The sequence below is a fragment of the Dromiciops gliroides genome, chromosome 2 (genome assembly GCF_019393635.1).
Source record: "Dromiciops gliroides isolate mDroGli1 chromosome 2, mDroGli1.pri, whole genome shotgun sequence".
NCBI classification, from domain to species: Eukaryota; Metazoa; Chordata; class Mammalia; order Microbiotheria; family Microbiotheriidae; genus Dromiciops; species Dromiciops gliroides.
In genome coordinates, this window is record NC_057862.1 from 188,312,843 (window position 1) to 188,340,308 (window position 27,466).

General features: G+C 42.3%; 1 protein-coding gene across 1 annotated transcript in view; it reads right to left on the reverse strand.

Annotated features, from left to right (window-relative positions):
- The window catches only part of RASGRP1 (RAS guanyl releasing protein 1), a 118,740-nt gene extending 93,405 nt beyond the window's left edge, over positions 1-25,335 (reverse strand). Inside the window, 2 exon segments of the mRNA XM_043988003.1 lie at positions 15,891-16,072; positions 25,011-25,335. Of these exon segments, the coding sequence (XP_043843938.1) occupies positions 15,891-16,072; positions 25,011-25,051 (223 nt within the window). The 5' untranslated portion in view covers positions 25,052-25,335.
- Between the last annotated feature and the right edge of the window lie 2,131 nt (positions 25,336-27,466).

Genomic DNA, 27,466 nt, shown 5'->3' on the forward strand with positions numbered 1-27,466 from the left:
TTGCCTCACTAAAAACAAAACAAAACAAAACAAAAAACCCATACACAAACAAACCCAACATTTATTCATTTTCTGGCCTATGCAAATGAATAACCTACTGACCCTGACCCTGTTGTAAGAGAGGAACAATGCTGTATCTTTTTTTTTTTTTTGAGGCAATGAGGGTTAAGTGACTTGCCCAGGGTCACACAGCTAGTAAGTGTCAAGTGTCTGAGGCCAAATTTGAACTCAGGTCCTCCTGAATCCAGGGCTGGTGCTTTATCCACTGCGCCACCTAGCTGCCCCCTGTATCTCTTTTTACATGAGAATTTGTAACCTTCCTTGATTTTCAAGATCCTAACTTTGAGAAATTTTGAAAAGGAGCTTGAAAGACAGTTCTAGGAACAAGGCTCGCTATTATTTTCTGATGAGACAGTTAAACACCAATAACCAGAATACCTGAGTCATAATTTGACCTTATGTTTTCATCAACGATTTCCACATTGTTTCCAAATGGGTTCAGCATCCCTGCATCCTGCATTGTGAGGACGGCCACCTGAGAATCCGGAGGCAAACTCATATCCCCAAACTGTGAGCCATCCCAGAGGAGCAGGGGCAGAACATAAGAGAGTACCAAATGATAAGAGCAAACAGCTTTAACCATTATTCTGGAAAAAAATTCTGAATTAGTAGTGACAAGTTCCACAACTATTCCCAGCCTTTGACCCAATGAGCTCACAACTCAGTAAATACTCCAAGTAGATCAAACAAGAAGAAGAAGAAGCACATACTAATCTCAGGAACTGTTCTGAGGTCTGGAAATATCAATACATGCAGAAAGAAAAGATAGTTCCTGCCCAGAAGTAGCTTACATTCTGATGGGGAATGACAAGACACAGGTCAAAGAGAAGTCAAAGGGAGAAAAACCCAATATCAACCATCGTATTGGATACAGCAGCACTTTATGTGGTAGGAAAAGATGGGAAACCTAAAGGGCTTTTACTGATTGTCTAATGGACAAATATAGTTGTAGTACAGGAATGTAAATATAATTATATGTTTAAAATTAGTGTATGTATAATTATACGTATGTAATACATATGCAAATGTAATTAATTATACTGTAATAAACGATGAATATGAAGAATGCAGAGAACCATGAGGAAGAGTTGTATGAACTGCTGTAAAGTATATAGAACCAGGAGAATGGTATACACCATTGCTATAGTGGTATCAATGAAAACAATGCCAAAAAGTGGCTAAATGGAAGAGCATTGACTGGAGTTAGAGGACCTGGGTTCAAATCCCACCTTTCATCCTTGGTATTTTTGTGTAAGGGCAGTTAGCCAGCACAGTAGATAGAGTGCCAGACCTAGAATCAGGAAGGCGCATCTTCCTGAGTTCAAATCTGGCCTCAGACACTTCCTAGCTGTGTGACCCTGGGCAAGTCACTTAACCCTGTTTGCCTTAGTTTCTTAATCTGCAAAATGAGCTGGAGAAGGAAATGGCAGACTACTCCAGTATCTCTGCCAAGAAAATCTCAAATGGGGTTGTAGGGAGTTGGAAATAACTGAAAACAATTGAACTGGAAGAACTTTTGTGTAACATTGTGCAAGTTCCGGAACCTCCATGGCATTCAATTTTCTCTTCTATAAAGTGAGGGGATTGGACTCTATGAGTTATAATAACCAATCTCAGTCCCAGAGAAGAGAGATCAAGCTATATGATCTTCAGAGTCTCTTTCAGATCCAAATTTATAAATAGGTGAAGAAATAACCCTCCTTCCTATAGGTAAAGAGGTAGGGGAGTATAAGTGTGGAAATGTCGCATACCCCGTCATATAGATTGCAAGTGGGTTTTGCTTAGTTGATTTTCTTTGTTACAAGGAAGTATGTTTGTGTGTGTGTGTGTGTGTGTGTGTGTGTGTGTAGGGTGCCTTCATTGAGAAATAACCAATGTCAGAACAAAAGGAATTAATAAAACACTATATAATCTATCACATATGTGTGTGTGTGTGTGTGTGTGTGTGTAAGAGTAAATAAGTTTTCCCTATTTCACTTTAATGATGCCAGGTGCTAAGCTAGAAATTACGCTCATGGTAAGTGAGCAGTCTCAAAGGCCTTGGGTACTGCATGATAAATACCTGTCAGAGCTATGGCAGAGATGTTTCTCAGAATCAATCATTTCCTGTCAAATTGCATCATGGCCTGACCCTACATCAGGGTGTGAGGAGCAGCCGTGCTTTCATCCGTTGCAAGAAAGGGCTGCTACAGTGAGCTCTCTGTATCATTCCTCCCATTTCAATGTCCAGTTGCTGCAACCCGGGCTTTCTAAGAGAAAAGCCCCAAAGTCGGTGCTCAGGGGGCTGGCTGGTTGCTGCCTCCTGCACAGGGGGCATTGCTTAAAATGCTCCATTATAAGTGTGGTTTTGTGTGCCCAAAAGGTGTGCACACCTCTAGTCTATGGTTTATACTGTGTGACTTCCTGTTGAATTGACTGTGGGACTTTCTCTGCCTGGTGCCAAAGGGTGTCCCCCAATTCTGTATAGCCCCTTGGACGTAATTAATTTCCCTGAACACCTTAACTTTGCTTTACCACTGAATCTCCATGGCCCTAAAAATAATATGCAACACATATAGCGCATTAAAAATTTCATACTGGGGCAGCTAGGTGGTGCAGTGGATAGAGCACTGGCCCTGGATTCAGGAGGACCTGAGTTCAAATCCGGCCTCAGACACATAACACTTACTAGCTGTGTGACCCTGGGCAAGTCACTTAACCCCAATTGCCTCACCCAAAACAAACAAACAAACAAAAATTTCATACTGCTTTACAAAGGCTCATAGTTTTAAAGTTGGGAGGACATTTCAAGGATATGAAATCCACCCTCCCACATTCATTTTACAGATGAGGAAACTGAGGACAAGAGAAGTTAATTGACTTGCCCAAGGTAACAGAACTAGGAAATGTCTGAGGCAAGTAGGTGCTATCTTTATCCCCATTTTACAAGTAAGGAGACTGAGATAGGATCTCACAGGGGGTGCATGTCTAGGGCAAAATTTTACACCTAAGTCTTCCTGTCTGCAAGTACAACAGTCTATGTGCTATGCCAAACTTTCACTAACTTCTTTCTCTCTCCTCCATTTAAAAAATATGATACTGACTTAAGTTAATGACCTCATGTCTGGAAGGGCTTAAAGAGGAGTTCTTAGTTTGGGTCTATAGACCCAATCAGAGAGTCTGATGTGTGTGTGTGTGTGTGTGTGTCTTTTTGGAGGCACTAGGGGGCAAGTGACTTGCCCAGGGTCACACAGCTAGTAAGTGTCTGAGGCTGGATTTGAACTCTGGTCCTCCTGACTCCAGGGCCAGTGCTCTATCTATCGTATTACATATTTGCCCAAGTCCATGAATTTCAAAAAATATTTTGCTAGTTGTACTCTAATATTATTTATTTTCTTTGCATTTTATTTTATTCATTCAAAAACATTGTTCTTAGAAGAGCTCTATTGTATTCACTACCCTCAAAGTAGTCTTTGACAGAACTGAACAAGATGTCAAGGGGAGACTGAAAATACAGGTAGTCTTCTAAACACTGAGCTACGAGTCTTTCTACAATCCTGGAAGCTGTTGAGCCACATGCAGATGGCTGTACACAGATAGGAAGCACAAGGGATGGAGCTCTGGTCTGGTGGGGTGGACTTGGCATCTAAGGTTCCTTCTAACTCTAAATCTTTGACATTATAATCCTGCAACACTTTTGAACGTGCTATGAGATGATGGTCTGTGTTCTCTTGAATCATTCTGCTATTCTATAATGAGGACCTCTACTGAGATCTTACTTTGGTGCTTCATCATGGTAGAGACATCACCTTGGATTCTGGTAGACCATGTGAGTGGCATGCATCTGTTACATGTAGAGAACTTTGAGCATTCCCATTCCAGTTTGACATAGGACAAATTTAAAAAAATAATAATGAGACAGCTCGGTGGTACAGTAGATCAAGCGCTAGACCTGGAGTTAGGAAGGCTTGAGTTCAAATCTGAACTTGGACGCTTACTAGTTGTGTCACCCTGGGGAAGTAACAACCTCTGTCTGCTTCAGTATCCTCAACTACAAAATGGGAAGCTTAACTCCCAGGGTTGATGTGAGGATGAGATAATATTGTAAAGTGCTTAGCACAAAGCCTGGCATGTGGTAGGTAGGGAGTATTTGGTAAATTATTATAGTAATCTATTGAAATTAATCTCTCTTACTTCTGATGTGCATATGAATAGTAAATTCTAGAATTTGTTTCTTTTCATATTGAATACAGGATATGGGTAGGTCTTGCTGTTTTTCCTTCATTCTTGAAGAGGACCATGACATCATGATTTGCACTGAATTGGATTTAAGTAAGAGAGGGTTGTGCAAAGTTACTAACCTCTCTCCTCTGTAGCCATCTGGGTCCAGTGGCAAGACATACATTAGGATGACTGGAGATGGCCCTGGATGTTTAAGGAAATTAAGATTAAGTGACTTGCCCAGGGTCACAAAGCTAGTAAGTGTCAGAGGTAAGATCTGAACTCAGGTTCTCCCAACTTCAAGGCCAGTGCTCTATCCACTGTACCACCTAGCTGCCCCTGTTTTGAAAACCAAGGGATAAAAGAACCAAAAAAGGTTGGAAACTCTAGTTCTAGGCTTATTCAGTGATGACCAGTATATCACCTCCACCCCAGGTAAATTTCTGCTGTAGGAGAAGTGTGTTGATAACAGTGTTACAATCAGGGGAGCAGAGAAATAGTGAATAGTAAAGAGATAAAGGTGAAAAGGAGATAGCAGGATAAAACTACTAAAAATGTCAATTTGAAAATTACTTGCAAATATGCCACACAGTTTAGATTTGAGCACCAACATAGCACCAAACTGCTAAGATGTATAGCCCAGTGGTGTCAAACTCAAATAGAAACAGATCCTTGCAGGCCTCATATTGCCTTAGAAAACCACAGATTAATATTATCTATGTTTTATTATATTTTCATTTATTCTGTTAAACATTTCCCAATTACATTTTAATCTGGTCTTGGCCACATGTGGCCCTCCCAGATAGTTCCACATCAGTGACAAATATAATGACCTGGGTGCAGAGGACAAAAAGGATGCAGAGAAATTAGAATGTGTCCAGTGGAGGGTGATTGAGATATCAAGGGAACTTAAGATTGTGCCTTTTAAGGATTGATCAAAGAAACTGGGAATGTTATCCTAGAGATGAGAAGACAGAGAGGAAACGTGATGCTTGTCTTTCGATAGTTGGACTGCTGACATATGGAAGAGAGATTCAATCTGTTCTTCTTGTCCTCAAAAGGAAAAACAGAAAGGAATGCATACAAGTTTCTGAGAGACAGATTTCAGCATTAGGTAAGGAAAATTTCCCTAACAATGCTATTTGGCTGGTTCAGACCAGTGACTTCATTATTGTAGGACCCCCCCACCCCAAATACAAATCAGCAACTTGTTTCTCTGTAACTATTGGAGATATTCCAAAGGGTAAGGGCTGCTCAGTCAGTCAATAGTCATTTAGTTAGACATTACTGTGAGGAGACGCAGCTAGGTTGCTCAGCAGATAGAGCACTGGGCCCAGAGTCAGGCAGCTATGAGTTCAAATCTAGCCTCAGACAGCAAATCATTTATTTAAATCCTGTTTGCCTTAATCCACTGGAGAAGGAACTAGCAAACCAATAATACTAGTCCTATACAAGTAGAAATACAGTCTCTGCTCTCAAGGTGCTGACATTCTAATAGAGAAGACAACACATTAAAGGGAGCCAAAGTAGGTGGGAGAGGGAAGGAGGGTACCCTTAGGAGCAGGACATGGTAGGGAAAGGTAGTCTCCTGACCCCAGATATCTTCAAGCAGACGTTGGATGGCCCCCTGGACACTGTAGAAGGGATTCTTATTCTGGCCCACATTGGACTAGGTGGCCTCTGAGCTTCTGTGATTCATAAACCTCTAGGAAATTCCTAAACCAGACCATTGTATTAGGAAGACTGAAGGTGCGGTTTCCACAGCAACAGAGAACAGCTTTTTCATCAGATAGTTTTTGGATAATTTTGACCTGTTGTGTATCTGTCATGGAAAAAAAAAGTTCCCACTTGGGAATATTAAGAAATTTCTGAAAAGCAGAGGCCCAGGTCGTTAGCATCAGCTGAACATGCATGCAAGTGAATAAGGAACAAGAAAACCAGTAGCAGAGGTGAAGTGACTTGCCCAAGGTCATACATTTATTTAATAAGACTTGAACCCAGGTTTTCTGCCTTCCAGTTCAATGCTTGCCCATTACATTATGCCAGTACCAGAAGGGACAGGAGACAATGAAGAAAGATAAGAATACCACATGGCTCTGGAACAGAAATGCCTTGGCAGCACCTCCCTGGATTTCACTACATGGAAGGAACATCATGAAGATGAATGAATTTTTAAAGTATTTATTAAATCCTTTGTTGTCATTGAGTTGTTTTTCAGTTGTTTCCAACTCTTCATGACCCCTTTTGGGGTTTTCTTGGCAAAGATACTGGAGTGGTTTGCCATTTCCTTTTCTAAGTCATTTTACAGATGAGGAAACTGAGGCAAACAGGGTTAAGTGACTTGCCCAGGGTCACACAGCTAGGAAGTGTCTGAGACCAGATCTGAATTTAGATTTTCCTTACTGTAGGCACTAGCATTCTATACACTGTGCCACCTACCTGTCCCTAAAGTGATGTGTGTGTGTATGTGTGTGTGTGTGTGTGTGTGTGTGTGTGAGAGAGAGAGAGAGAGAGAGAGAGAGAGAGAGAGAGAGAGAGAGAGAGAGCTATCTTTAGGAATGGAGATTGAGGAAGAACTGCCATTGATTAATATAGCATTCTCAAATAAATAGCTCAAACTTTTAGAGTACTAACCTCACAGATATTAATTTTCCTGATCTTAAACACCAAGGGAACTGATATCCATTCAGTGGAGGATATACCTAGGGGCAGCTAGATGGTGCAGTGGATAGAGCACTGTCCCTAGAGTCAGGACGACCTGAGTTTAAATCTGGCCTCAGACACTTACTAGCTATGTGACTTTGGGCAAGTCTTAACCCCAATTACCGCCCCACCACCACCACCACCAAAAAAAAAAAAGAGGATAGAGCTAAGGGCACCTAGGTGTGATAGTAGATAGAGCACTGGGCCTGGAGTCAAGAGGACCTGAGTTCAAATCTGACCTTAGACACTTACTAGCTGTGTGACCCTGGGCAAGTCACTTAACACCAAGTGCCTCCCCCAAAAAGGATATAGTTCTTGGTACAGCTATAGACTTGAACCCTACTTTTCTGAAGTTCTTTTCTAGCCTGAAGTTCTCTTCTAGACTGTGTCTGAAAATGCCATCCCGTGTTAATGGGGCCTGTTATAGGGTAAAAACAGCCTCGATGATCTCATAGGCTCCCCGGCTACCTCTGACACAGATGGTGTGATTCACACACATTTGACATCAAATGTACTGCCTTGTGTTGATTTGCCTAATTATTCTCTGCTGAAGACTAGATTAAAGCATTAATATAAGCAGCATGAAGAACGTGTCCTCTGATGAAAAGAGACAGTGGGAGTGGGCTGGCTGTGGGGAAGGCACCGAACCCTATGACTCAGGGTTGCTCCTTTAGGCTTCTGTTCACTGGTCGTCAACCTTGTATACTGCCACTGGAAAGCTTAGGAGAGGTCCCCTTGAAATATGGGAATGACTGTGTGGGGGTCCCCTGGTCACCAAGGCACTATGTTAAGCCCTTTCTCAGAGAAGAGTGAGAAGTACTCACGAATGGTTAATGTTGAAGAGGTCACCAAGGCATTCTTGGGAACACTTGCTCAGGTTATGAGAGGCAGCTAGGTGTCAGAGTAGATAGAGGCATTGCAACTGAATTCAAATCCCTCCCCTTCCATTTACTAGCTATGTGATGCTGGGCAAATCACTTTAACCTCTGCCTGCCTCAGTTTCCTCATTTGTAAAATAAGGATAGCACTTAGCTTCCAGGGCAGCTGGATGGTACAGTAATATAGAGAGCCAGGCCTGGAGTCAAGTCAGGAAGACCTGAGTCTCAGACACTCCTTAGCTGTGTGACCCTGGTCAAGTCACTTAACCCTCTTAGTCTCAGTTTGTTCATTTTTTAGTCATGTCCAACGCTTTGTGATCCCATTTGGGATTTTCTTGGCAAAGATACTAGCGTGGTCCTTCTCTAGGTCATTTTACAGATGAGAAAACTGAGACCCATAGCCTCATATCATTTTTACAAAGTGGGGTCCATTAGATATCATCTCATCTAACCCATTCATTTTACGAATGAGGAAACTAAGGCCCAGATAGCTATTTATTAGTGGAGTCTTGCCCAAATCATGAATAATGATTGAACACCCCTCTATAAGCTCTGTACATTGAGATCCCCAACATCTTTATTCTTTATATTTTATAACACTTACATCTATACTCTTTAATTTGTTTGGGTAGGGCTTGGGTACAGCTCTTAGCAGAAGCAAATCCTCCTCCCAGAGGTCTCTTTGAGGACAGGGTCTATCTTTACTTTTGAATTTGTATCTCTAGCAGACAGAACATAAGTAAGTACTTAATAGAACTGCTAAGCAGTACAATAAATAGAGTTTTTGAGGCCAGGAAGACTCATCTTCCTGAGTTCAGATATGGCCTCAGACACTTCCTAGGTGTGTGACCCTGGGCAAGTCACTTAATCTTGTTTGCCTCAGTTTCCTCATCTGTAAATGAGCTGGAGAAGGAAATGGCAATCTACTCCAGTATCTTTGCCAAGAAAATTCCAAATGGGGTCACGGAGAGTGAGACAACACTGAAAGGACACAACAACAACAAACTATGTTCCAAGCACCATCCTCAGCGCCAGTTCCCAGACAGCCCTTCCTCTCAAGGAGTTCTTGGTCTAATGGGGGAGATAACATGGAAGCAGGTATTGACAGATAGTGATAAATCAGACATAATCCACAGAGGGAAGGCATTAGCATTAAGGGGGATCGGGAAAGGCTTCCTGTGGAAGTCAGGGTTTTAGCTGGGGCCTGAAGGAAGTCAAGGAAGGCAAGAGAGGGAGATAAGAATAAACGAGAGATATTTGAGGCATGGGAGACAGCCAGTGAAAATGCTCGGTTTGGGGGGCAGCTAGGTGGCGCAGTGGATAAAGCACCAGCCCTGGATTCAGGTGTACCTGAGTTCAAATCCAGCCTCAGACACTTGACACTTACTGGCTGTGTGACCCTGGGCAAGTCACTTAACCCCCATTGCCCTGCAAAAAAAAAAAAAAGAAAAGAAAATGCCCGGTTGGGAGACGGAGTATTCTGTGAGTAAGGTACAGGAAGACCAGCAGATGATGAAGGACTCTGAACAGCAAACAGAGGATATGACTTGGAGATCAGAGTCAATCAATCAACTAACAAACATTTATCAAGCACTCACTACACGCCGACCTCTTGGCTGGGTGCTAAGGCTACAAAGATAAAATGAAAAACTCTTAGTCCTTGGGGAGCTTCTGTTCCATAGGGGGAAGATGGCAGATACCCAAAAGATCCTAGCTCTAAAGCTGGAGAGGATCTTGGGAGCCCATATTCTCATTTTATAGATGAGGAAACTGAGGTCCAAGGAAGTTAAATGACTTAACTAAGGCCACAGAGGTAGTAAGTATTTGAGACGGGATTTGAACTCAGGTCCTTTGACTCAAGGGCAGCTAGGTGGTGCAGTGGATAGAGTGCCAGGCCTGGTATCAGGAGGACCTGAGGCCAAATGTAGCCACAGATGCTTACTAGCTGAGTGACCCTGGGCAAGTCATTTAGTCCTGTTTGCTTCAGTTTCCTCATCTATCAAATGAGCTGGAGAAGGAAATAGCAACCCCCTCCAGTATCTTTGCTAAGAAAACCCCAATGGGGTCATGAAAAGTTGAATATGACCGAACAACAACATGTATAAGGTAATTTTTTTTTTTAATTTGGATGGGAGGAGTGGGAATGGGGAAGGTTAGGCAGGTATTAGGAAAGGCTTCAAGTAAGCAGTAAGTAGCATCTGAGCTCAACTATTAGACCTGGCCTTGAGGCTGAACTCTGTCACTAACTTGAGGCAAATCATTAAACTTCTGGGATGCTAGGAACAACTGTCCTATCGGTTTCACAGGATTTGGGGCCAAATAAAATAATGGTTGGGAAAAGAACCTGCAGCCTTAACAAGCAACACAAATAAAAGATCTGTTCAGATAACAGGGCATCAAAATGCTCTCTCTCACTGAATGACAAGCCATTTTGCCATACCCTGAGATAGAAATCTCTATTTTCAAAACCCAGGATTGCAATGGGCAGTCCCTTTATTCCCAGGCTATGTGGGAATCACACCATAGCAGGAGGTACATGGTGCAACATGTGGCCATTTGGTGTGGGGAATGGGGAGGAAGAAGGGGATGGACAGAGAGGACAGTGGGAGAAGAAACGCCTAGCAAGTAGAATCCATCTCTACTCCCCCACCCTCCCTAAGAAGTAACATGGCTTTCAAACCAGCAAGGAAAGCAAATTCTCTTCCCAAAGGTATATTACCCAGATTTAAAAGCAAAGAGAGAAGCAAATCACAGATGAGATCGGCTGTCACCCATTCTCCTCTAAGACACAAAATGTTCTTTGCTTTAATGCCTCTTTCATGTAAATGCTCCTATGAAGAGAAACTCCCAGCACTTAATGCACAAAAATCCCCACTGGCTCTTGTAACCTGGAAGACAGGTTTATCGCTCCCCCTTCCATGTGAAAGTCCTGTGACCACTCTTGTGAACTGCACAGAAGCATAGAATATGAGAGCTCAAAGGGATTTGAGAGATCATCAGTTCAAAGCTATCTTCCTAATCTCCCCATAGTGCAGATGAAAAGCCCGAGGTCCAGAGGGATGGAATTTGTTCCCTAAGGGTCATAGTTAATAGTGGCTGAGCTACTCAAGGATCCAGGCCTTCATTAATCTAAGGCTTGAATTCATGTGATCAAAAATCTGGGGCTGAAAGAGACCTCAAAAGCTATCAAGTCCTATCTCCCCACCTTACAGATAAGGAAACTGAAGCACTGGGAGGTTAATCAATTTATTAAATTTTATCTGTAGCCTGATGGTTGGTCCGACTGCTACAAGTCTCTCTACTTCAGTCCATCTTCCATTCAGCTGTCAAAGTGATCTCCCTACCATGTTACCCCCATCTTTGGAATGGGTGTTGTCTCAGACCAACTGAGACCTGGGAAAGACCTTAGCTTAAAAAGGCCAAGGTCTCCCACTGCATTTGGGATCCTCTCTCGTCATCTTGATCTATGTCTTGCCACTGGATTCAAATGACCCTGGAGGAGTGAGTGAGGCTGGTGAGCCCTGCCTCACTTAAATCCAATTCGATTGCAAGTCAAGACATCACCCTCCTGATGTCATTGCTCCTCTTAGAGAACAAAGAACAAACAACAACAACCTCCCCTGCCCTCTTCAGTAAACTCCAAGATCACCTCATAAAATCCTCTGTCTGGCATCCAAAACCCTTCATAATCTGGTCCTGGCCCCCTCTACTTTTCCAATCTTTTTAGGCCTTACACTGCCCTTCCCCCACCCTCCCTCTACTCTGTAAACCAGGGACAGAGATCGGCCTCTTAATCTTCCAACAAGACACTCCAACTTCTCACTGGGGGCACTTCCCCTGGCTGTTCTCCAAGCCTGGAATCTTCAACTTAGTCATTTATAACTTTTGGCTTCCTTCTGGTCCTAGATAAAATCCCGCCTTCTACAGGAAGTCTTTGCCTATCCCCATTAATGTCAGTGCCTTCCCTCTACTGATTATTTCTAATTTATCTAATTTATCTAGCTTATTTGTACATAGCTGTTTGCATGTTGTCTCTACATTAAACTGGGAGCTCCTTGACAGCAGGGGCTTTTGCCCCTCTTTGTTGTATCCCCAGTACTTAGCACAATGCCTGCCTTAAATAAGTACCTTAAAAAATGCTTATTGACTAATTCTCCCCAATTATCATCTTACTTTGCTTCTCACTCTAAAATTCATTTATTCATATAGATGTGTATGGGAGAGAAATAGTTTTCCTGTTCATCTTTGTCTTGTTGTTGTTTTTTTTAATTTTTGGTGAGGCAATTAGGGTTAAGTGACTTGCCCAGGGTCACACAGCTAGTAAGTGTGTTAAGTGTTTGAGGCCAGATTTGAACTCAGGTCCTCCTGAATCCAGGGCAGTGCTCTATCTACTGTGCCACCTAGCCGCCCCCATCTTTGTCTTGGTTTAAAACTTGTCTTTGGATATTGATGGAACACAGACTGAAGCATGCTTTTTTGTGCTTTCATTTTTTTTTTTTATTCAAGTCTTCTTATACAAAATGACTAATATGGTAATGTTTTCCATAATTGCACATGTATATCCTATATCTGATTATTTATCACCTGGGAAGGGGAGGGAAGGATAAAATTTGGAACTCAAACTTTAAATAAAAATGCTAATTATTAAAAAAAAATGAATACTTGTCTTTGGCTGTATAGATATCAGTGTATCTCTGTCTTTTTTGCTTTAAGCCCTTGCATGGCAACATGTAAGAGTGCCTAATGTACATTGGGCAAAAATGAATTGACCAATACATGCTTTTTGGTGACAATTACAGTGGTTTATAAAATTAGCCAGATAGTGCAGTGGAGAGAGTTACAGGATCTGGACTTAAGAAGAATCGAGTTCAAATCCAAACTCAGATACTTACTGGCTGCATGACCCTGGGTATGTCTCTGCCTCAGTTTCTTCATTTGTAAAATGGGGAAAATAATAGCACCTTCCTCCCAAGGTTATGAGGATAAAATGAGATAATATACATAAAGTGCCTTGCAAACCTTAAAGCACCACATAAATACTAGTTGTTATCATTATGATGATAATGATGTCTGGTGGACTTTTTAAAGCTTTCAGGTTTTTCAGATTATATCATAGTAACTTTTGAGATGTTATAAAATTCTCATGTCCTTTGACTGAGGAAATTTTATTTAGGGGAGTTGAATTGAGCAGATTATCTCATAGAAGGTCTCATGTTTAGATATGGACTTGGTTCTTCTAAGATTTCACACAGAAGTCCTAGATAAGGATTGAGAAATCAGCTCTGGACACATAAGATCACAGGATTTCAAGTGAGAAGACCTGATTTGGGTCATGCCTTTATTACCTCCTGGATGTGTGACCTTCTACAAGTCACTTTACTTAGAAATTCTGATTCCTCATCTGATAAATAAAGCAGTTGGCCTGGACTTTGCATGAAGATCCCTCCTAGCCCTACATTCTGTGAGGCATCAAGTAAGGTCCAGTGAAAAAAACACTGGTTGTCCTGTCAGAAGTTGTTGTTTTCCAGTCATGTTCGACTCTTCGTGACCCTATCTGGGATTCTCTTGACAAAGACTCTGGACTGGTTTGCCAGTTCCTTCTCCAGCTCATTTTACAGATGAGGAAACTGAGGCAGAGTTAAGTGCCCAGGGTCATACAGCTAGGAAGTGTCTGAGGTTGGATTTGAACTCAGGTCTTCCTGAGTCCAGGACCAGTGCTCTATCCACTGTGCCACTGCCTCTGCTACTTACAGCCTTTGTGACCTTGGACAAAAGTCAAGTCGATTCCCTAAGCCTCAGTTTCCTTATTTATAAAACGAGGGAGGTGGATTACATGGCCTCTGAGGTCCCTTTCAACTGACACTATATCTAATTCTAGGCCTGTAAGAGCCTCTTACACGGCAGGGGGGAGGGGGAATAGGGATAGGATGTGGGGAAGAGAATTGCCTCACTAAACCTAACATTTCTGTGCTTCAGATGTTTCAGTTGTATAATGGAAAGAGGCCACTTTCTTAAACAGCTCTCATTGCCATTCTGAAAACCAATCTAGGAAGACATTTATCAACACCTTTCACCTTTCCAAGGAAAAGTTTATTACTGATGACTTTGCAGTCAGGATTTTATTTTTTCCCTCCAAGTCTTTAGCTGTTGCTGGGTTTGTTTTTTTGTTTTTTGCAAAATAGATCATTTTAGAGGGAAAATCCCTTTATTCTGTTCCCATGTTTCCACTTTACCAGAATGATTACAGGTTCTAGAATAAAGAGAGAATTAAAATGAAGGTGAAACCTGAAATGTCATCAGTAAAATTGCTAAATTTACCCCTTCATTCTCATGCTCAAAAAGGTCTTAAAGGAGTAATGCATTGCTCTAATCCTGAAACACATAGCAGGGAAAAAGGGATTTTTAAAAGTTAACTGAAAAAGGAAGTGGTATGGTGGAAAGACTTGGAGGCAGGTGAGATGGGTTTTAGTCTCAGCTCTGACATTGCCATGTTTACCATGGGCAAATCACTTCACCCTAATGAGTCTCAATTTCTTCCTTTGTAAAATGGGCATAATAATCCTTTTACCTACTTCAAAAGGTCATTGGGAAGAGAAAACTTCATAAACCTTAAAGAGTCATAGAAATGTGAATTGTTCTTAGTCTTGATCAAAATTCAAGGGCCAGATAGGCTTCTAAAAACTGAAGGTAATCAGATAAAACTAGGCTGATATTCCCTGAAGATCGTTCTGAGTCAAATTTCTATCTTTTCCTGATTGGGACCTAGCCTCTGTTTCATTATCCAATAGCTCTTCCTTATCCAAAAGGATGCTCATCATGTGCTTGCTCCAGGTTTCTTGAGGTAGGTCCTTCCATGGCACATGAGCACACACAGCTAGCTATCTGTCTCCCAAAGGGAAAAGGATATAGGGACTGTGTTTTCATTGGTATAGAAAATCTCTACCAATGCAGGTTGGCATTTTATTGTCTTAGAGGGTTGCCTAGAAAATGGAGAGGTAAGTGACTTGCCCAGGGTCACAGAATCAGTACTTGTCAGAGGCAGAAGAACCCATATACTACTAGCTCTGAGGCTAGCTCCGAATTCACTAAGCCATGTGGCCTCACAAAGGGAAAGAAAGAAATACGGGGGACCTTTAGGAATGGCGGTGGGGGAGGGGATTTTTCAACAAAGAAAGGTATCAGGAATATTCTCAAATCTGCATTTTGATTACAGTCTTTCCTTTTGGAGAGGAGAGGAGGCAACATTTTGAGGACTTTTTATCTGCGATTTATCTCTAAATAATAAGAAAAAATCCCCATCATTTACTGAATGAAATAAAAATAGGGCCACTCTTAAGAAAAGAGCTTGACTCTCAGTTATGCATCTCCTAATGTTGAGGCTTTTTAGGCAAGGCGTTGGAAAAGTGAAAATCATGAATAATTCACTGGGTATTATGAGTGTAGCAGAAGATGCTTATTTCTTAAATTCTCTACCCTTAATAACAGGGCTGATTGTGAGAACCTCTTGTAATTCAAGCCCAAGCATTCTGCCTTTACCTACTCATTTTCTTAGTTTACCAAAACTGCCCTCCTGATTCCAAAGGAGATTATCAGACTTTATTTACCCAAATGATTCAGATTTCTGATTTTCTGTCAATCGGTATTTATTTTTTAAATGCCCTTGGAGTCCACAGTACATAAGGGAAGAAAGGCGACAATGCAACTCATAAGACAGTCTTTTAATACAATTTCACAGAAACCTATCAAGAGCAGAAAAACTCGATCCCAAGAAAAACATAACTCCCTTAGGGATAACTTTTTTCACTTCCTCTCACACCTCTCATCACGAACCATCACCCCCACATATTCATATGCAATATGTACTGGAGAGGAGACTGTCTAAAATATTTCAAAGACTGATTCAAAATCTTAGTACAAGCCAAAAATAAAAATCAAAAAGAGCTACTCTTCCAAACAAAATGTTCTGATAGGAAAAGAATTTAGGTGTGCATATGGATCGTACACAGGTTTTTACACACGGACACATCCATCCTAGATGGGAAAACTTACCAAAAGACTGGATGCACGTCTCAATGAGATCGTCCAGGCTGGCTCCTTTGGCTAAGTGTCCCAGCGACATCATCATTCGGAATTGAGCGATCTGGGCCAAGTTGGGTTGAGAGGGGAGAGGGTTACTTGACTTCACCTCTAGTCTTGCTTTGGGGGCAGCATTGCAGCCATGGGGAGGCTTCCTAAATGGAAAAGGGACAACCCAGTGAGTATGGATCTTAGAGAAGGGGGAGGAAAAAGCAGCCCGGGGAAGGAGCTGCAAGCTCCGCAGGCAGGTTGGAAAAGAAAAGTGGAGAGAGATAAGACAATTAAATCCCGGGAGTTGGGCTGGGAGAAGGCATAACCCTCCCACTTGGCAAATGCACCAAACAGACCGCGGGCTGTTAAAGAGACATTGCCCCGGCGAATGGGGAAGGTTGGAGTTCTGTGGAGCCCGACCTGGGGCACGTCACTTTCAGGTCTAGGCTTCTTCTGTTTATTTGGTTTTACTCTGGGATGATCGTCATTCCCAAAGGAGGAGTGGGGAGACGGGGAGAGAGCAGGGCTGAGGCTATTTCTCTACCTTTCTTCGGTCTAGGGACCAACGGGAGATTTCCCTGTTTTAGTCCTCGGGTCCCTCACTTGAATTTTAAGTTCTGTTTTCCTTTTCCTTAGCTTCCCCAGAAATGACTCAATTTAGTTAGGGCCATGTCAAAGATGTCGTACAATGTCAGGATGTTTTAGTAAAACCTTCAACCTACAGGTTTTGTTTTTTGTTTTTAAATAAGGGGCTTGGTGAGAGGCAGAAGGGAAAAAAGGGAAGGAAGAGATGTGGGTGATTGAAATCAGACCAGCCATGGGACTAGATTTTCACAAGGATTCTCTTTAGGTTTTAAGTTGCTTTCTTATTATTGGTAGCACAAGAAATCATTCTTGGCCATTTTACTATTAAAAAGTCCTTCCATCAAGGGAGGATGTAGAGTTTATTTTCACTGTATTGAACAAAAAGGGGGGCGGGAAGAGCTGAACTTAAAGCCTGGGGTCCATGGTTGTATCTGGATGGGTGTCTAAACTTAAAGGTTTTTTTTTTTTTTAAGTTTTTTAAGGGGGCAGCTAGGTGGCACAATGGATAAAGCACCGGCCCTGAATTCAGGAAGACTTGAGTTCAAATGTAGCCTCAGATACTTGATACTTACTAGCTGTGACCCTTGGCAAGTCACTTAACCCTCATTGCCCCGCATTCCCCCCCCCCAATTTTTTTAAAATTACATTTTAATTTTCACTAACCTATAACTGAGGACTGCTTAACTGAAGTGTGGTAAAAATTATTTCCATTTTTCTTAGAAAGGGTCCATAGTCTTCACCAAATTGCTAAAGGAGTTCATGACACAAATTAGGTTAAGAACTCTGGACTTGAGAGAATTTCCCTAAAATCAAGTGTCAAGGTAAAGTCTGAAACTGGCCATTCCCTTTGTGATTTTGATGATTCAATCCCTTGGTTTTAGACTTAACCATAAAGGGACCATAGCTCAACTGTGGAGAGAGGCATGGTTAGATGTGGGTATTTTGTTTTTATTCTCTCTTCGTTTTTTCAAAATTGTCATCCCCACAAAAGACATAAGTTTTGTCATAAGAGGCTTATTTGGGAAAAAAAGGGCAGGAGACCTGCAAGATGTTATCATCATTTAGGAAGGAAGCCAACATTTATTAAACAACTACTATGTGCCATGCTTTTCAAGGAGCAATTTACAAATATTACCTCATTTGGTTCTCACAACAACCTTGTGAGGTAAGTGCTATTATTATCACACCCAAACCAGCGAGAGGGAAGAGCAAGGAATGAAACCCTAAGATTTTACTTTGGTTACTTGTTGCGAGTACTGGTGGAGCAAAGATATGTGGAGCAAAGATAGAGCAGCAACTATTTAATGCATCCTACTCTCTGTGGTAGGCTTGAGGAAGATACAAAAAAATAAGGTATAGAGACAGTCTGCTTTAAAGGAGGTTACAATTGAAAGTAACTAGGTGGATAGAGCACTCACTACACTTGGAGTCAGAAGACTTGAATTCAAATATTAAGACACCTAGTGGCTGGGCAAATCCAATTAACTCTCTGCCTCAGTTTCCTCATTTATAAAATGAGGGGGTTAGACTCAAAATGATTTCTAAGGCTTCTATTATCTAGACTAAAAGGTAAAGCATATACATACATGAGAAGATAAGTAAGGGGAGAAGAGCCAAAACGCCAGCATAGAATAGTAAGAACAATTAAGTGCTATGAGACTTGAGAGAAAGAATTTCCAGTTAAAGTAGCTTGGAGAAGGAAGGGGTTTGGGGGGGGGGTGTCTCTTATAAAAGACATATGGTACATTCATGATCACTTACAACTAGTAACATAAAAAACCAAAATCTGAGGATACCTATAGATTTCATTTAGACCATCTGTTTAAAAGCAAGGGAAAAGACTAACATGTAACCTCTGCATTGATATGTTGGTAAATGTTTAACAATCGACTTTCCAGGAAAGAATGTATATACAACACACTTTTAAATTTAATTTGCATTATTAACATTTTCTTCATCACTGTCTTCAGTCTGGACAATAAATCAAGTCCCGATTTGCCAATTTCCAAGGTGTAAATGGGACAGCTAAGTGAGTGCTGGGCCTGGAGTCCCCAAAACTCATCTTCCTGAGTTCAAATCTGGTCTCAGACACTTACTAGCTGTGTGGCCTTGGGCAAGTGACTTAACTGTTTGCCTCAGTTTCCTCATCTGGCAAATGAGCTGGAGAAGGAAATGGCAAACCACTCCAGTATCTTTGCTAAGAAAATCTAAATGGGGTCAGAAAGAGCTGGACATGACTAAAACAACAACAAAGGTGTAACTGTTCACACTGAAAATTTAACAAATGGTTCTCAAAAGTTGGTTGAATTTGGTTCCAGCACAACCCAGAACCTATGTCACTAGGAGTGGGTCAGGCTAGGATCCACTCAGTTAAGTAAAAGTTAATTATTTACTGAGCATCTAGAGTATACATGTTATACAGTTATGGGTTTTTTTTAAACCAACTTTGCCTCTGCAGTGTGAAAGATCCTAGCAAAGCAATGTTGGTTCTAAGGGATTCATTTAGGTTTATAGACATTCCTCCTATGGGCCCACTCACAGCTTGAAAATCTCTCTTCAGTTGCTTTCCATCAGGCTTCTGGGCCACCTCCCCATCATCAAGGAATATTTGGGTATAATATAGTATTATTATAAGTTGAACATGATTAAAAAGATAACTCTTCCAGGAAACGGGGCAGTAGTGAGAGGGACAGGAATAAAAATCAAACTATACATTCCAAAGCTTAATATAAATGGGGAATTTCAGTGCCTCAGCTTACCTCTATTAGTGTGGAAGAAATGAAAAGTAACTGCATTGGCTCCATGATTTGGATTGCCTGTAGGTGTCAAATATTGCTCTTAACACTATCTCATCACATCCCTTCTCATACTATCACATCCTATCCCATCCATGGACCTAGATAACAGAGTCACCTGAAGTGTTGTTTCTTATCCACCTGTTTAATACAATGAAAAGGAAGCAGGGGCCAAAGGGAGAGAAATAAGAAACTACTGACTATGTAGAGGCAGGGGAAAATAGGAGAGAGGAATGGAGACACCAGAAAACAGTGACCTAACCCATTTTCCATTTGCTCCTCATTCCAGTTACTTTTGAAAGAGGTCATTCACTGGGTCAGTTTCTTCAAGTGCTCCTCTCCCTAGGGTTTTGGTTATAAAGGAATGTAAAGCAATAATGTGAGAAATTTCATCCTAGCCAATCTCTATGGACATGACAGTTAGTTAAAGTGGGCGGGCTGCTAAGAACTGAAACTCCTGGTCTGATCTCCCCTTTTCCTCTCTGGGATCTTACATTGGTCAGGTGTAAAGTCCCCTCAAGATTCTCTCCTTGACCAGGAGATTCTGATAGCTGATGAGACAGATATAGATGGGAGACTTTTCAGGGAGAGGCTGCAAGTTCCCTTTGTCAGGGATGTTGTAGAAGGGAATGATGGCAAGAGTCTGAATTAAATGCTAAGGAATCTCCCAACTCTGAGATTTCATGACTCTAAAAGGCACATGAGCACAGGATTATAATTCAAATAGATCGAGTTCTAATTCCAACCTTGACACCGATGAATTAAAGGACCTCAGAAAAGGCATTCTGCTTGTCTGCCCTTGGTTTCCCCATCTGTCAATTAAGAATTAGAATCATTGAATTCTGTGTATGCTTTGATTTTAAAATATTATGACAGGAGAGAAAAAATACTCAAATTTCATGAACAAAAAACAAGGGTCTCAAGTTGGAGGAGAGGTATGAAACAAATTCTTTGACTATTCTTCTTCTGTTAAAATAAACCATTGGGTTGACCTCATATAGTGGTTACTAAAGATAAAGCCCTCTGAAAGCGTACAAGTTTCTCCTTCTGCCTTTCCCTGGAGATTACTTCAGCCTCCAGGAAAATTTGATCCTTTAGGGAAATTAAAATCAATTTCTGATTCTCCAAAGCTACCTAAGTTTTAATTGGTCCACCCTCTTCTTTCAAATGCTGCCTTTTGGCCATTTCATTGCAGACCAATTTCTTGTCTAGCCAAGGAAAGAAAAAATGCAGATCAAACCACTTTGTGTCTTGTGATCAGCTCTTGGTAAAAAAGTTGGCTGGGAGAGAAAGCTAGAAACTATCTTCAATTCTGGGCTCATCATTAATCTAGCACACACTCATTCTATGCCAAATGCTTGGCAGGATGTTAGAAAAGTGGAGGATCACATTTAATTAGAGATGAAAGGTATTGAATCCAACCCTGTCATTTTACAAATGAGGCCCAGAAAAGTTCAATTTCCCAGGATCACACAGATAGTCAGTGTCTAAAGCAGTATTCCAATTCAAGCCTTCCTGTCTCCAAGTCCAATATTTTACCATCTAAAAGATACAAGATTTCTGCCTACTCAATATTTGTTTCTACACATTTGATTAGCCATTCATGATAGTGCTCCAGCTGATGAGAAGAGGGTTCATTGAAGATAGTTTGAGAAGTGATGATAACAAAAAGAAAGGCAATAAGGAAAAACTTGCTTAAGAGACTTTTCTTAGCTGTTATTTTTACAAAGAAACATTTTGAAGATAATTTAAAATTTTATAGGAAGTAAATCCAGAGGGACACGGTTAAGAGTGATGGCATGATGCAAGCAGAAGAGGCTGTTTTCCTGTCATGGCTGGGGAGATGCTGGAGAAGCTGGAGAACAGGATGGAGAGGACTTGTATCTTACTGGGACCATCTTAGCCTTTATCTTGTGAAGAAAGTAAAGAGCGTTTTGTTTTGGTTTTTCGGGGCAATGAGGGTTAAGCGACTTGCCCAGGCTCACACAGCTAGTGTCAAGTGTCTAAGGCTGGATTTGAACTCAGGTCCTCCTGAATCCAGGGCCAGTGCTTTATCCACTGCACCACCTAGCTGGCCCTAAGAACGTTCTCAAGAAGAGATTTGGCTTGGTATCTTGAGTGAACTGAATGGGTAACCTTCAGAAGTAAAAGGTTATTTTCAATTACAATGATTATTAGAGGTGATTCTGGCTCCCAGCTTTTAACAGCTAAAATATTGTGTTTTTGTGTTCTTGATTACAATTTCAATAAATTATATAGCCAGTAACTTTAATATTGTATAAATTCTTGGAGATTAGGAGTTTTGATATATATAGAGAGAAAAGTGACTCTTTATGGGGAGTTTTCTCCAGTTTATGAAATAATATATAATTAACTGGGGCGATCTGAGATAACTGATGAGGAAACAATTTACGAGAAATATACAAATATATCCTTGGATTGCACTAGAACCTGGGATGATGAGAATGTATATGGCCTAACTAAGGGTTGACCTACAAGTGAGAGTGGTCAACTCCATAACCTTGTTACTTATGTATTATTATTATTGTTATTTTATTTTATTTTTTGCCAGGCAATGAGGGTTAAGTGACTTGCCTAGGGTCACACAACTAGTAAGTGTCAAGTGTCTGAGGCTGGGTTTGAACTCAGATCCTCCTGAATCTAGGGCTGGTGCTCTATCCACTGCACCATCTAGCTGCCCCAAATTATGTTTGTTTGTTTTGCGGGGCAATGATGGTTAAGTGACTTGCCCAGGGTCACACAGCTAGACTTATGTATTATACAATGAAAATGTATCACCCTGGATTGGTCCTCATGACACCCAACTGACTTTGGGGCTGCCACCCCACTATCAAAGAATTCTCAAGAAAAGAACACAGCATTTGCCTCAACATTATAGATTTCAGATGGCAAATTAACTAGGATCCAGGGAGAATCACATAGTAGATCACAAAGCTTAGTAGAAGGGACTTGGGAATTCCCCAAATACCCCATGCCTTAATTCACCACCCTTCGTGTGACTAGATTTGTTAGTCTCTTTAGATTACCTGTAGGTGTCAACTATCTATTTTATCTCTATCCCATCCCATTCCTGGCCCCAGATAATTGAGAGTTGGCTGCAGTGTCTTTTCCTCCCACATCTTTAGTACAATGAGAAGAGAGCAGGCCTAGCCAAAGTAATAGAAGAAGCAATGACTCCCCCTAATTCTTATCTTGTTTTACATATGAAAACATTAGCACAATAGAGAGCTCTAGTCAAGATTTCATCTTATAGGACTAGTAATCTGTGGTAATTTTGTCCACAGTCATTAATGGGAGAAAACTATTTGGTTATCAAACTCAGAAGAATCATATAGGTCCAGGGCCTGGGAAACATCAGGGGAGAAACAAATAGGAACTCAAAGTATTCAGGAAGAGGGAAGATCTTCAGTCATTTCTAGTTTATCAGTTTAGAGCTGGAAGAGGTCTTGGAAGTTAAGTGGTCCAACTTGTCATTATACAAAAAAGGAAACTGAGGCTCAGAAGGGTTAAGTCACTTAACTACAAATAGCAAGTTGCTTAAGCAGGATTTGAACTCAGTTGATCCTCTGACTTAAATTTTGTACTTTTTGAAGGTGAGAGATGAACTGTGAAATACAAGGAAATGTCAGGCAAATACAGAAAATCTGCAGATTTTAAAGAAACCAAGACTTGAGGGTGAGGAGCCGCAAAAGAGATAATAAACTTTAATTGCAAAATTCAATTAGGGGACAAGAGGGAAAAAAATCTGGGAAAATGGACAAGTAATGAGTTCCTTATACTGTGAATCAAGAAACATGGGTTCTCTTGCCACTGACTCACCCATTTATAGCCTCATGACAAATCCCTGGCTGGATCTTTTTGTTTCTCCACGTCCCCTTTCTATGCTATGACTGCAGATAACAATACTTTTGTAAGACTTTACAGAATGTTTCAAAATCTCATCCCCTAAGGCACTAAGGTAGGTAACCATCTAAATACAGGCAAAGAGAGAGTTTCAAAGTCCAACACCCAAAGGGTAAAGTTAAAATTATGAGGGAACTTAGAACTCCTTGTCTCCTTCCCTCCCACCACACCAAAATAACTTAAAAACAATCTGGAAAGTGTAGTACAATCCAGAAGTTTTAACAATCTACTCTCCTGAAGGACACACTTTTACGTTTAATCGGCATTATTAATTTTCTTCATCACTCTCTTAGCTCTAGAGGACAAACAGAACAATAAATCAAACTCCCAAGTGTAAGTGCTCAAACTAAAAGATTAACAATCTCTTGGCCAGTCAGTATGAGTTGACTCGTCCACACCCCTGAATATGAAATAGGACACCGAGGTTCACTCACCTTACTGATTCACTAAACTTCCCAGAGCCTCATCTGTTAAAGAAGGGGTTAGGCTCAATGGTCTCTAGAGTTCCTTGCAGTTCTGAAGCAATACTCTTATATGATCACCTCTTTGGAATGAGGTAATAGGCTCTTCTAGGGATAGTTTGGGTGGATGACCTTTTAGTCTGAACTCCGGCCCAGGAATCCGGGAGGTGGGCTGGAATGGGAGAATGGAAATTGCTGCAACTTTATTTTCATTGGGTAGTAAAGACCTTCTAATTCCTCTCTTCAACTGTTTGACTCTGTACTCCCAGGGGCAGAGTGCCCTAACACGGGAGGTCTGCCGGTAGACAGATACCTGCAGCAGCTTAAATTGCCAGCAGTTTGGGGTTGTATCTCAGTTGCCACCGGTCCTCTCCCAGCCTCCAAGCCAGGTCATCCTCGCATACGTATTCACACATATTACGTTCGCTTTCATCCTCCCAGGCTCAACTTTTCAGGGTTAAGTACATCTGAGCAGTTGTTGGTTGGTAGGTAAGGTGTTGACAGGTTTCCGCCAATGTTTCTCTATCTCCCCTCATCAGATCGCAATCTTTTTGAGCACTGCAGCACAAACCCCGAGGGTTCTAAAAGTTAGACTTTCGGGGGAGGGATATGGGCCCCGGTTCCAGGTCGGTCCGATCCGCGGGCTGCCGCTAGATGGCGACGTTTGGACCCTGCGGTTGAGGCAGGTGCGGGCCACGGAAACTCCGCTGGGTGGGAGCCGGCCGGGGAGCTCAGTTAGTTCCCTAAGTGCCCGGGGAAAGAAGGAAGGACAGAAGAGGAGCAAAGGAGGATTCCGAGAGGGGACGGGGGAGATCAGGGATCCTCAGCAGTGATCCTAGGCTCTTATTTTAACCCTTGCCGAAAAAGTAATGGAGTCTTCGGCTAAGTCTTGTTCCCTACCTCCATCCAGCCACCCCAAAAGGCTCTCCATTCCCCATCCACTCCTGAGTGGGGCACCGGGGGTGGAAGACGCTTGTGCTTTTCTTGTGCTATCTGTCTCTTCGTCCCTCCACGCCCCCCGAGGCTTCAGGACAGATGTTACTTCCCCCAGTGCCCACCACCCCCATGCAGCATCTTCCCGAGAGTTCGAGTAGGGGAAGGTGAGAGAGCAGAGAGGTGGGGCAGGGACAGGAGCGGGGGGCGGGGGGGGGGGCGGCTCTCAATGATCTCAGCCTCAGACTACAGGGAGCAAGTGAAGGGGCCAGAAGCAAGAAAGTTAAGTGCCAGGCGTGAGTGCACTTGGCACGCGGCGGGCGGACTGTCAGGGGCCGCGGCGGAGCGTGGGGAGGGGGTGTCTCGCCTACCGCAGTGCAGCTATGCAGGGGTCTCGCACTTACCCCGGAGTTTCTCTCGCCTTCCCCAAGGTGCCCATGGCCATGGCCCTGGCGCTTGGCTGCCCGGCTCACCTAGCGAGGCGGGGGCAGGGAGGCGCGGGGCGCGGTGCATAGCTGCCTCCACGCCACGCCACCGCCTCCTTCTCCTCCTCTCTGGGCAGCGCTGCACCGCCCCTCACTCCTCCCGCTGTCGAAGGAAACTGAGCTGAACAGAAGGACTCACAGACTCTCTGACTCTCTGACCTCTCTCTCTCTCTCTCTCTCTCTCTCTCTCTCTCTCTCTCTCTCTCTCTCTCTCTCTCTCTCTCTCTCTCTCTCTCTCTCTCTCTCTCTCTCTCCTCTCTCCTCTCTCCTCTCTCCTCTCTCCTCTCTCCTCTCTCCTTCCTCTCACCACACCACCTGACACACAGCGATGCTATCTCTCCTATACGAAATAGCAGTTCCACTCTTGATTCTCTGAAACCTCTTCAAGTTCCCCGGTATTGCGGCCTAGGCTGATCTCTCTCATTCACACAGATACACACACACACACACACACACACACACACACACACGTACCGAGTTCTCTCTTTTCCCCTTCCCCCTTCTTGCTGCTGGGGAAAGGGGAAGATACAGTTCCTCTGATACCTAACTTTTCAAAGGAAACTTCACTCCAGATCACCAGAAACATGCCCCCCTTCCTTGCCCAGTCTGCGGTACCCATCTCCCAGTGGTCTGTTTTATTCCCCGCCCCCCCCCCATAGACTGCAAACTCCTTGAAGGAGCCTGTGTTTTACTTCTTCAAAGGCCCCTTACTCCATCACCTCCTATCCCCTCCCTCACCCCATTAGCTCTCTGTTGGGTACTTTTTTGTGTTGGTGGTGGTCTTCAACTGTGATTCAATCTGTGCAGGGAAACTCCCAGCAATGGAATTCCCTCCACTTATGCAGATGTGCAATCATTTTTCAACTTCCAGCCAGAAAAGAGTCGATTGGGTGGTTATTGAAAGAGTAAGTGATTTGCCCAGGTCTAGACAACCAGGATTTGCCCTAATTTGAACCTAGGTCTTCAGGACTTGAAAGCACTTAATAAATTCTTTTTGATTTGAGTTGAAATGCAAATTAGGACGCTTCTTCAATGAAAGAAGCAGGAGACATAAGCACTTCAACCCCTCTTGGCCTATCATGAGTTCCTGTGGTAAAAAGGCCAAAGTTAAAAAAAACAAACAAACTAACAACAACCCAACAACTTAGTGGCAAACCTTCTTGAGCCCAGTCTTTCTGGGCTAGACTCCCCTCCCATGAGAGAAACATAAAACCTCACAAAGACTTTCAATTTTGAAAGGACTTGTGGGCCTCTATTAGAACTTTTAAGAATTCAGTCACCTCTAGGCCAGGATTAAGCATGAGCTGACCTTTAGCAGAACCGAGCTGCTTTTTACATTTCTTTCTAGTGGTCCCTGGCAAGGCTTAACATCACATGCAAATAACCCCTAAGGAATAATGAAAAATAACTAACATTTATATATCAGCTTTAAGGTTTGCAAAGCACTATACATACATACACACATACTTGTATGTGCAATCTCATTTGATCCTCACAACCCTGTGTTGTTTGCTGGTGTTGCAGTCCAAACCAACTCCGTGACCACTGAAGTGGTTTGCCATTTCCTTCTCCAGCTCATTTTACAGATGAGGAAGTAGGGGCAAAAGGCGTTAAGGAATTTGCCCAGGATCACACAGCTGTTAAGTGTATGAGACAGCATTTGAACTCAGGTACTCCTGACTAACCCCAGCACTCTATCCACTTCACCACTTAGCTGTTCAGACAACTCTGTGAGGCAGGTACTATTATAATTTCCATTTTATAGATGAGGAAACTAAGTCATTTGCCCAGGATCACAACTAATATTTCTAACTTTAGTCTTCTTGACTCTAAATCTGGCATTTCATCCATTTCACCATCTAGATCTTATCTTGTACTTATTACCTTGTTTGAAATGTTCTCCCTTTCTTCTTCTTCCTCTTATTTATACTTGAAATCCTTCAAGATCCAACTCAGCTACCATTTCTTCCTCAAACATGTGTGTGTGTGTGTGTGTGTGTGTGTGTGTCCCAGGGTCACACAGCTTCTTCCTTGAATCTTTCCCTGGTTCTCCCTCCTTTCCCTCCCCTTCCCAGCCAGATGGGAATTTTCTTTCCTTGGATTTCATGCAGAAATTTAATCTCTCTTATACTCTTATCAGAGCATATTCTGCATTATGTAAATTGTTTAGTGGAGTAGATCTAAAGCTAGACTGTGCTTCAGGAATTTTGTTGTTCAGGTTGTGTCCAGCTCTCTTGACCCCATTTAGGATTTGCTCGCAAGATACTGGAGTGGTTCACCATTTCCTTCTCCAACTCGTTTTGAAGATGAGGAAACTGAGGCAAACAGGGTGAAGTGAGTTGGTCAGGGTCACACAGCTAGTAAGTCTCTGAGAC